This window comes from Barbus barbus (genome assembly GCF_936440315.1).
Source record: "Barbus barbus genome assembly, chromosome: 19".
In the NCBI taxonomy this organism is placed as follows: Eukaryota; Metazoa; Chordata; class Actinopteri; order Cypriniformes; family Cyprinidae; genus Barbus; species Barbus barbus.
Window position 1 is genome coordinate 30,194,153 of NC_136747.1, and position 12,414 is coordinate 30,206,566.

Sequence of the window (12,414 nt, forward strand, 5' to 3'; positions counted from 1 at the left end):
CACTGACTCATTGGTTCACTCGCGCTCACGGTGGTGGTTTTCTTCTATAACTGATTCACTGATTCATTCATTCACTCATTCATTGGTTCACTCACGCTCTCGGTGGTGGTTTTCTTCTATAACTGATTCACTGATTCATTCATTCACTCATTCATTGGTTCACTCACGCTCTCGGTGGTGGTTTTCTTCTATAACTGATTCACTGATTCATTCATTCACTCATTCATTGGTTCACTCACGCTCTCGGTGGTGGTTTTCTTCTATAACTGATTCACTGATTCATTCATTCACTCATTCATTGGTTCACTCGCTCTCGGTGGTGGTTTTCTTCTATAACTGATTCACTGATTCATTCATTCACTCACTCATTGGTTCACTCACGCTCTCGGTGGTGGTTTTCTTCTATAACTGATTCACTGATTCATTCATTCACTCATTCATTGGTTCACTCGCACTCGGTGGTGGTTTTCTTCTATAACTGATTCACTGATTCATTCATTCACTCATTCATTGGTTCACTCACGCTCTCGGCGGTGGTTTTTTTCTATAATTGATTCACTGATTCATTCATTCACTCATTCATTGGTTCACTCACGCTCTCGGTGGTGGTTTTTTTCTATAATTGATTCACTGATTCATTCATTCATTGGTTCACTCACACTCTGTGGTGGTTTTCTTCTATAACTGATTCACTGATTCATTAATTTGCTCATTCATTGGTTCACTCACGCTCTGTGGTAGTTTTCTTCTATAACTGATTCACTGATTCACTCATTCATTGGTTCACTCACGCTCTGTGGTAGTTTTCTTCTATAACTGATTCACTGATTCACTCATTCATTGGTTCACTCACGCTCTGTGGTGGTTTTCTTCTATAACTGATTCACTGATTCATTAATTCGCTCATTCATTGGTTCACTCATGCTCTCGGTGGTAGTTTTCTTCTATAACTGTTTCACTGATTCATTCATTCACTCATTCATTGGTTCACTCATGCTCTCGGTGGTGGTTTTCTTCTATAACTGATTCACTGATTCATTCATTCACTCATTCATTGGTTCACTCACGCTCTCGGCGGTGGTTTTCTTCTATAACTGATTCACTGATTCATTCATTCACTCATTCATTGGTTCACTCATGCTCTCGGTGGTGGTTTTTTTCTATAATTGATTCACTGATTCATTCATTCATTGGTTCACTCACACTCTGTGGTGGTTTTCTTCTATAACTGATTCACTGATTCATTAATTTGCTCATTCATTGGTTCACTCATGCTCTCGGTGCTGATTTTCTTTTATAACTGATTCACTGATTCATTCATTCACTCATTCATTGGTTCACTCACGCTCTGTGGTGGTTTTCTTCTATAACTGATTCACTGATTCATTAATTCGCTCATTCATTGGTTCACTCATGCTCTCGGTGGTGGTTTTCTTCTATAACTGATTCACTGATTCATTCATTCACTCATTCATTGGTTCACTCATGCTCTCGGTGGTGGTTTTCTTCTATAACTGATTCACTGATTTATTCATTCACTCATTCATTGGTTCACTCACGCTCTCGGCGGCGGTTTTCTTCTATAACTGATTCACTGATTCATTCATTCATTCACTCATTCATTGGTTCACTCATGCTCTCGGTGGTGGTTTTCTTCTATAACTGATTCACTGATTCATTCATTCGCTCATTCATTGGTTCACTCATGCTCTCGGTGGTGGTTTTCTTCTATAACTGATTCACTGATTCATTCATTCACTCATTCATTGGTTCACTCACGCTCTCGGCGGTGGTTTTCTTCTATAACTGATTCACTGATTCATTCATTCACTCATTCATTGGTTCACTCATGCTCTCGGTGGTGGTTTTCTTCTATAACTGATTCACTGATTCATTCATTCACTCATTCATTGGTTCACTCATGCTCTCTGCTCTCGGTGGTGGTTTTCTTCTATAACTGATTCACTGATTCATTCATTCGCTCATTCATTGGTTCACTCACGCTCTCAGTGGTGGTTTTCTTCTATAACTGATTCAATGATTCACTCATTCATTGGTTCACTCACGCTCTCGGCGGTGGTTTTCTTCTATAACTGATTCATTCATTCACATTCATTGGTTCACTCACGCTCTCGGCGGTGGTTTTCTTCTGTCTGTATCTGCGCAGCTCCTCCTCCAGCTTCAGTAACTGGTTTCGCAGGTCGTTCTTCTCTTCTGTCAGTCGGCTGACGAATCCCGTGAGCTCTGCGTTCTGTCTGAGTAAACGCTCGTTTAGCAGACTGGACGATCCTCCCGCCAGCAGCATGGCGCTCTACACACACACACACACACATTTATATAATCAAACATGTATTTAACAAAGGTCCATTATATGAATAAGCCACATTCTGTTAACAGGCATGTAAATGTGCTCACTCACCTCCGGAAGAGCAGAGGGGGCTGATGGGATATGCTGTAACAGTGACATCACATCCTGTACATTACTGTGCAGCCATGCTAGATTATCCCGGTCCGGCGCTTGACCAGACAACCTACACACACACACAGGTCATGGGTTGCAACACCTGTACAACTGACTTTTTTCTTCAGTAGAACATTAAAGATGATTTTTAACTGAAACCGGGCTCCTTAATGATTCATAAAGTGCAAGTCAATGGCTACCGGCACTTTGAGAGTCACGAAAAGCATATACAGGCAACACAAAATTAATACCTGTGGCTCCTAATGATATTTGGAGGTCTTATGAAGTGAAACGATCAGTCTGTGCAAGAAACTGAATATTATTTACAGCATTATTACCTGTAATCCAGAGCCTCAGGTAAACGGTTTGATGTCTGGTTTATGAACGATTCATTTGAACTTTTTTTGGTGAACTGGATGAATCAGTTCATCAAATAGGACTGAGGTTTCTGAATCAGTTCGTGACTCGAGCAGCACAGATCTACAAGTTACTCAATCAAAACTCACTTTTAGACGCTTGACAGTCACTCCGACTGGAAATGAGCCAAAATGTTTCTGATCCTGTGATGAATGAACTGATTCTGCGCTCCAGTTCCTCCACTGTCACTGAACTGAGGAAACAGTTCGACTCGGACCGAAGACCAATGAGCCGCTGATGAACCCAACACTTGAATGAAGGTGTGAAATTAACGTTTTAATGGTTTCTATAACAAGTTGATTAAGACTAGTGTGGGAACATATACTATTTGCTTTTAATATTCTAAGTCTTTATTCTTCTTTCACATTATCATTGGGTGCTTTAATAATAATTGCTTATATGTGAATGTGACCCTGGACCACAAAACCAGTCATAAAGGTCCATTTTGTGAAATATAAATGTAAATAATCTTTCCATTGATGTATGGTTTGTTATGATAGGACAATATTTGTCTGAGATACAACTATTTGAAAATCTGGAATCTGTGGGAGCAAAAAAATCTAAATATTGAGAAAATCTCCTTTAAAGTTGTTCAAATGAAGTTCTTAGCAATGCATATTACTAATCAGAAATGAAGTTTTGATATATTTACAGTAGGAAATTTACTAAATATCTTCATGGAACATGATCTTAATAGCCTAATGATTTTTGTCATAAAAGAGAAATGTATAATTTTGACCCATACAATGTATTGTTGGCTATTGCTACAAATATACCTGTGTTACTCATGACTGCTTCTGTGCTGCAGGGTCACATATATGTTGCATCATTTTGTGATTACGGTAAATGAACTAGTGAATTGAACCATTCCTTGAAACCAGATTTCCCCGTTTACCTAACGCTCTGGATTGCAGGTAATAATGTTATAATGTTCAGTTTCTTGCACAGACTGATCATTTCACTTTATAAGACCTCAATATATCGTCAGAGGCCACGGGGATTCATTTTGTGTAGCCTGATTAGTTTTTTTGACGCTCAAAGTGCTGGTAGCCGCTCCGCTGACTTGCATTTTATGAATCATTAAGGAGTCTGCAGGGCTCCAGACACAAAGAATAAAGGTTGCTTTGAGATCTAGTGAGATGCATTCATATTCTGCACAGAATTATCTGCTATAACAGATCAAACCGCGCTGACGTAGAGAACCAGAAGCAGTAACACTGTCTATAACCATGCTGTTGTGGTAGAAATGGTCAAATGTTATTACATCATTTCTTTCAGGGTTTGTACAGGGTTTTGGGGAAGTCGTGGCCTAATGGTTAGAGAGACGAACTCGTAATCCAAAGGTTGTGGGTTCGAGTCTCGGGCCGGCAGGAATTGTAGGTGGGGGGAGTGAATGTCCAGCGCTCTCTCCACCCTCAATACCACGACTGAGGTGCCCTTGAGCAAGACACCGAACCCCCAACTGCTCCCCGGGCGCCGCAGCATAAATGCTGCCCACTGCTCCGGGTGTGTGTTCACGGTGTGTGTGTGTTCACTGCTGTGTGTGTGTGTGTGTGTGTTCACGGTGTGTGTGTGTGTGTTCACTGCTGTGTGTGTGTGTTCACTGCTGTGTGTGTGTGTGTGTGTGTGTTCATGGTGTGTGTGTGTGTTCACTGCTGTGTGTGTGCACGTTGGATGGGTTAAATGCAGAGCACGAATTCCGAGTATGGGTCACCATACTTGGCAGAATGTCACTTCACCTTCACCTCACATCCTTTTGAGAGAGAAATTCAAGCACTTTTCAATGACTTTCAAGTATTTCACACAATTATTTCTAGCACTTTAAAGCTCTAAAAATGATCCAATTTAAATGTTATTTTTAATGGAATGACCAAAATACACTTGGTGGTAAACAAAAAAAAGATCAAATTACCAATATAACCAGCAGATGGCAGCAGATGAGCACTTACTGGCTTATAAATTATTCATTTTTTTGCTTTATATTTTGATATTATAAAATGACTGCTAAAATAATGAATTCATCAAGAAATCAAATTTTTGCACTTTTGCATATGAATAAAGAAAAGTTGCCTAGAAAAACAAACTTTAATTTGTGGCAGAATCACAGATAAAGCAAGTAAAAAGTGTTTTTATAATCACTGAAGTTGTCGGTCAGTTCAGTATAATACAATAGAAGAATAATGGCACATTTAATAAGAGTAGAATATAAAAATTGTCCATATAAAAAAAAATATTTTATATGTTACTGTTGTTAATACATTTTGTAAAGCTTCCCAACTCAATCTCGGTGCTTTACTGTCAGATGTACATACCAAGAAATAAATGTGCTCTGGCACGGTTTCAGTCAAGAATCTTTACTGTTATAGTGAAGAAAGAAGCCGCCTGAATGTTAGATGGCCTGAGTTTGAGTTTGTATGTTTTTAACAGTGTTGCCGTACCTGTCTGGGCTTTCGCTGGTCAGGCTGTTGATCTTGCCGGCGATGAGCTGCAGTCTGCTGAGGATGCTTTCCATGTGTTTGGGATCTGACCTCTGACCCTCACGCAGCGTCTGAGCGTCTCCCGTCCGTAACACCCAGTCCCGGGTTCGATCCTCTGATCTGGCGCTCTGGTTTCTGTCCTCTAGCTGTCTCACTGTCTCCTGCAGTCTGTCTCTCTCTCTCTCCAGCCTCCTGACGCTGTCTCTCTCTCTCTCCAGCTCTGTCTGCAGCTCGCTCGCCCGTCTCTCCAGGCCGTCGCGTGTCATCCGCAGTGCATTCTGGTCCTGAGCGAGGGTGGATTTCTCCTCGTCCCACTGCCGCTTGTGCTGCAGCGCCTCCAGCTTGTGTCTCTCCAGCTCCTCCATCATCTGCACCACCTGCGTCTGCTTCTCGGCCAGCTGCGTCTGCAGCGTCTGCAGGAGAGACTCCACAGAGAGAACGCCGGCCTCCACCTGCACACAGCAACAGCCTTCATGAAGGAGGGATTACACACGCTTGGGCCCTTCATTATCTCAGATTAATACATGAAGAGTTCATTTGCAAAAACAGGTAACCCCGTTTTTAACAATTCTCAAAAATCATGTTTTTTCATTGTGTGTTCCAATTAATCTCAAACTGTATTTGGGTTATTTTGATTTGGTTAAAAATAACTAAAAAAGTTGGTATAGTAACCAACACAATAAAAAACATGATAAGTTAATAAAAACATTATTTTTGAAAATGTAAAAAAAAAAAAACAGTTATGTTTTTGCAAATAAACTTCATATCAAACTTTAAATTTTTTATTTTTTTGGTTTGGATAAAATTTTATATTTTACTAAAAACATGTATATTTTATTTTAAATTTAAATATTTTATATGTGACCCTGGAGCACAAAACCAGTCATAAGGGTCTATTTTTAAAAATTGGGATTTCTACATCATCTGAAAGCTGAATAAATAATCTCTCCATTGATGTCTGGTTTGTTAGGATAGGACAATACGGAAGATGTTTTATGAATACGGGTAAAAAAAAAACAGAAAAAATAAAAATAAAAACTTATTTAGAAATAAATTCAATGTAGCAAGATAAAGTGGAATAATCTGAATATTATAGCTGCAAATGTGCTTTTTGTTTTTGGAAAAGAGAACATAAATTGTCCCAGACAGATAATGAAAATCACATACAAAACCTTTTAGGAGAGAAATACACATTTTTAGTAAAAAAAAAAAACATTTTAATGACAATATACCAAAACATTTATTTCTATAAGATATTATCTATTTATTGTGTGTCTGTGTGTGTACATACATACATACATACACACACACACATTATATATAATGTGTATTATTATTATTATTTTTTTTATGTTATTATTTTTTTATTAATTAACCAATAAACCATGTTTTTCCATAGCACGACATGCACTGATGCGTAATGGATAGTGTACTGTAAGATCAGGGCTATTTCTTGAGGCAGTGAGCAGGTGTAATTGACTCGCCTGGCTGCAGGTGGCCTCGGCCTGCTTGAGGGAGTTTTGTGTCTCAGACTCAGGCTGTGTGTTTGACATGGAGCTCGTCTGGAAGCGCTGCAGCAGCTGTGTGTTGAGCTCCTTCTGTTTCTCCAGAGCGCCGCTGAGCTCCACCGATCGAGCTCTCTGAGCCTCTAACTGCACCTAAACACACACAGACTCAGTCACCTGATCACACTCTACTATGATCTGCACCTAAACACACACAGACTCAGTCACCTGATCACACTCAACTATGATCTGCACCTAAACACACACAGACTCAGTCACCTGATCACACTCTACTATGATGAAAAACGTTTTTCGGCGAGCGTTTTTCCCATGACTAAGATGAGACAAAGACGAGATGACAATAAGATCAATAAACGATAACTATGGCTATAACATGCATTTCACTCAGCCGCTCTGACTTCTCGACTGTATTGTTTGCGATTGTGATGCACTTACTCAACCGCTGCTGTTTTAATAGAGAAATAGGCTATTATTATTATTATTATATTGCAATTATAGTGGAGTTACTGGGAATTTCACTGTTCTAATATTTTTAGTTTGTTTTAGCAGTTTTCATAATGTAGACAGAGAGAATGCATAAGTGTTTGGTATTAATTTATATAATAAAAAGCCTATAATAAATCAGTACACTAGATGAGGTCAAATAAACTATGCATGAGTCCACAGTCTATTGGTTTGTGCTTGCTGGTGAAAGTGCAATGCCTGAAATGCAAAAGTAAATTTCTAACATGATGACAATCATTACGATTATAATTTTGAGCAAAATTAATTTTTATCAGTTTAACAATTATACAGCATGATGAAAATTTGACTTAGATTGACTAAAACGCCCATACATTTCATTGACTTGACTAAACAAAAACAGGACAAGGTTGACGAAACATGATAACATTTGAGTAAGACTAAGCCTAAATTAAAAATGGCTGCCAAAATTAATACTGCTGTATGGTTAATTAATAAAAATCTTATTGCTAAAATGTCAAGTTTTCTTTGACTAAAATGTACAATGTATTCACACACAAGGTTTAAGCCTAGTCCCAGACTTAAATGTAAGTCTGAGCTGTTTCAGCTGAAAGAAACTTGCACTGATTAATCTTATAATATATCAATGACATTGTTTTGTCTCAAGATGCACACCTTGATGTTTTTCTCTAAGGCACGTTTATAAAAATGATTTAAATGTCCTAATTGAACTATGGCCTAACCCTGGCTTAGTCGACTAAAACTAAATAGGATAAGGTTGACTAAATATTATAAGGACATTTAACACAGGACTAAGACTAAAAATGCAAACAGCTGAGAAAATGAAGCCTAACTCATACCTGCAGCTCTGAGACGCTGAGCTCCTGCGCCTGCTCTCTGAGCCGAGCTGAAACCTGTCTCTCTTTCTCCAGAGCGCTCGACAGCTCCTCCAGAGACAGCTTCAGATCCTGCAGAGACGCATGAGGCATGCTGTCAAACCATTTCAATTAAAACACCTCTAACTTTGCTTTTACATGTTACTCATAACCAGTGCTGGGGGTAACGCATTACAAGTAACACGAGTAACGTCATCAGATTACTTTTTAACTAAGTAACGAGTAATGCATTACTTTTTAATTTAGAAGCAAATATCTGAGTTATTCTTCAAATGCATAACTCCAGTTCCTGTGTTTGTGATGTATTGAGTGACAGCTCTGGTGTTGAGAGAAATCAGGAGTAAGTGCAGAGCGTTGTGTGTGAACATGATCTTACTGTAGTTCTAGACTAAATATCTACATGATCTTACTGTAGTTCTAGACTAAATATCAACATGATCTTACTGTAGTTCTAGACTAAATATCTACATGATCTTACTGTAGTTCTAGACTAAATATCAACATGATCTTACTGTAGTTCTAGACTAAATATCTACATGATCTTACTGTAGTTCTAGACTAAATATCAACATGATCTTACTGTAGATCTAGACTAAATATCTACATGATCTTACTGTAGTTCCAGACTAAATATCTACATGATCTTACTGTAGTTCCAGACTAAATATCAACATGATCTTACTGTAGTTCCAGACTAAATATCTACATGATCTTACTGTAGTTCTAGACTAAATATCTACATGATCTTACTGTAGATCTAGACTAAATATCTACATGATCTTACTGTAGTTCTAGACTAAATATCTACATGATCTTACTGTAGTTCTAGACTAAATATCTACATGATCTTACTGTAGTTCTAGACTAAATATCAACATGATCTTACTGTAGATCCAGACTAAATATCAACATGATCTTACTGTAGTTCCAGACTAAATATCTACATGATCTTACTGTAGTTCTAGACTAAATATCTACATGATCTTACTGTAGATCTAGACTAAATATCTACATGATCTTACTGTAGTTCTAGACTAAATATCTACATGATCTTACTGTAGTTCTAGACTAAATATCAACATGATCTTACTGTAGTTCTAGACTAAATATCAACATGATCTTACTGTAGATCTAGACTAAATATCTACATGATCTTACTGTAGTTCTAGACTAAATATCTACATGATCTTACTGTAGTTCCAGACTAAATATCAACATGATCTTACTGTAGTTCCAGACTAAATATCTACATGATCTTACTGTAGTTCTAGACTAAATATCTACATGATCTTACTGTAGTTCTAGACTAAATATCTACATGATCTTACTGTAGTTCTAGACTAAATATCAACATGATCTTACTGTAGTTCCAGACTAAATATCAACATGATCTTACTGTAGTTCTAGACTAAATATCAACATGATCTTACTGTAGTTCTAGACTAAATATCTACATGATCTTACTGTAGTTCTAGACTAAATATCAACATGATCTTACTGTAGTTCTAGACTAAATATCAACATGATCTTACTGCAGTGCTAGACTAAATATCTACATGATCTTACTGCAGTTCTAGACTAAATATCTACATGATCTTACTGTAGTTCTAGACTAAATATCAACATGATCTTACTGTAGTTCTAGACTAAATATCTACATGATCTTACTGTAGTTCTAGACTAAATATCTACATGATCTTACTGTAGTTCTAGACTAAATATCAACATGATCTTACTGTAGTTCTAGACTAAATATCAACATGATCTTACTGTAGTTCTAGACTAAATTTCTACATGATCTTACTGTAGTTCTAGACTAAATTTCTACATGATCTTACTGTAGTTCTAGACTAAATATCTACATGATCTTACTGTAGTTCTAGACTAAATATCAACATGATTTTACTGTAGTTCTAGACTAAATATCAACATGATCTTACTGTAGTTCAACACTAAATATCAACATGATCTTACTGTAGATCTAGACTAAATATCAACATGATCTTACTGTAGTTCTAGACTAAATATCTACATGATCTTACTGTAGTTCTAGACTAAATATCAACATGATTTTACTGTAGTTCTAGACTAAATATCTACATGATCTTACTGTAGATCTAGACTAAATATCAACATGATCTTACTGTAGTTCTAGACTAAATATCAACATGATCTTACTGTAGTTCTAGACTAAATATCAACATGATCTTACTGTAGTTCTAGACTAAATATCTACATGATCTTACTGTAGTTCTAGACTAAATATCTACATGATCTTACTGTAGATCTAGACTAAATATCTACATGATCTTACTGTAGTTCTAGACTAAATATCTACATGATCTTACTGTAGTTCTAGACTAAATATCAACATGATCTTACTGTAGATCTAGACTAAATATCATCATGATCTTACTGTAGTTCTAGACTAAATATCTACATGATCTTACTGTAGTTCTAGACTAAATATCTACATGATCTTACTGTAGTTCTAGACTAAATATCAACATGACCTTACTGTAGATCTAGACTAAATATCTACATGATCTTACTGTAGTTCTAGACTAAATATCTACATGATCTTACTGTAGTTCTAGACTAAATATCTACATGATCTTACTGTAGATCTAGACTAAATATCTACATGATCTTACTGTAGTTCTAGACTAAATATCTACATGATCTTACTGTAGTTCTACACTAAATATCAACATGACCTTACTGTAGATCTAGACTAAATATCTACATGATCTTACTGTAGTTCTAGACTAAATATCTACATGATCTTACTGTAGTTCTAGACTAAATATCAACATGATCTTACTGTAGTTCTAGACTAAATATCATCATGATCTTACTGTAGTTCTAGACTAAATATCTTTTAGTAACAAAAACAGATTCAGTGTTCCTCAAAATCAATAAAATGAGAATATTATACAAACCTGCAATAATTAAATATGCTAAAGTCGGCATGAAATCAAAATGGACTTTATTTACTTTACTATCGCACATTGTTAGTCCTGATGTTAACAATTAATCTGTGCAAGTTAATCCACTGAAAAAAGTAGTTTGTCTTGGTAATCTTTATTCAAAATCTGAACATTTACTTCCGCTCTGGAATGGCATTCCTTTATTTTATTCAGTTATTGCTGAATAGTGTTGAACTTTCTTCTCCGGCATCATATTCTTCATGTGATTAGTTTGAGCGGCGTCCTCTACTGTACAGACCTGAATCTACATTTCCTTCAGTCTGATCCGGATTCACTTCACTTTTGGTGTGAAAGGGCTTTATATTTGTACAAGAACAACTTTTTATTTATTTTTTTTATTTAAAACGTAACTCAAAAGTAACATAACGCATTACTTTCCATAAAAACGTAGTTACTTATACAATACAATATAGTTACAATATTGTAATGCATTACTTTTAAAACTTTCCCCAACACTGCTTATAATCCATCAATATACACATCTTTACTAGAGCTGTCGCGATTCGTTGATTTTAGTCGACTAGTCGATTTTTAAAAACGTCGACTTCATTTTTCTCGCGTCGACTAACCGGTAAAATACCGGAAGTGGCGCATTTCACAGACGAGAATCCATAAAACACATTATTAGACTATTTTCCAAGGCTGCATGATATATTAAACCCATTTAAAAATCATAATTAAGCATAATTGTGAATTCACGAACGCTATGATTTAATTAAATAATTCTATGCGATGCAGTTCACACAGTATATGCCCTTTAATTATTTATATGCGTGTAGTTAAGTGTGTGCGTCTCACAGCGGCTCCGTTATTATTACATGCAACTGTTATTATTTACATGTGGAGCGTCTCAAACTCATCTCTGCATGTTGTTGTGAGTTTGTGTTTATTATAACCTTCATCTGGGAACGCAACGCACGCCATTTTATCAGATTTGTGAGGTAAATCATTTATAAATCTACTCAAACACAGGAGAATACATCGAGATTTCAAAATCAACCCCTCACTCTGAGTTACACGGTTTGATGTCCACATATTCATGTAATTACAGCAGCTGTAGCATTTCTGTCCTAAAGAAATGGCCAAATATTAAAGATTAAGTGTACGTTTGAATTAAATGGTGCTTGGTCAATATTAAACAGTAATGTGTAATAATAATCATCAGGCCGTCGGCGCTCCTGCAAG

At 36.6% G+C, this 12,414-nt stretch overlaps 1 protein-coding gene across 4 annotated transcripts in view; it reads right to left on the reverse strand.

Annotated features, from left to right (window-relative positions):
- The window catches only part of LOC306885755 (A-kinase anchor protein 9-like), a 120,248-nt gene that overhangs the window by 8,178 nt on the left and 99,656 nt on the right, over positions 1–12,414 (reverse strand). For all 4 annotated transcript variants that reach the window (XM_079442525.1, XM_079442523.1, XM_079442524.1 and 1 more), the window contains 5 exons: positions 8,204–8,311; positions 6,840–7,013; positions 5,317–5,807; positions 2,420–2,531; positions 2,129–2,311 (listed from right to left, as the gene is read on the reverse strand). In XM_079442525.1, coding sequence (XP_079298651.1) covers positions 2,129–2,311; positions 2,420–2,531; positions 5,317–5,807; positions 6,840–7,013; positions 8,204–8,311 — 1,068 coding nt within the window. The remainder of the gene's footprint in view (positions 1–2,128; positions 2,312–2,419; positions 2,532–5,316; positions 5,808–6,839; positions 7,014–8,203; positions 8,312–12,414) is intronic.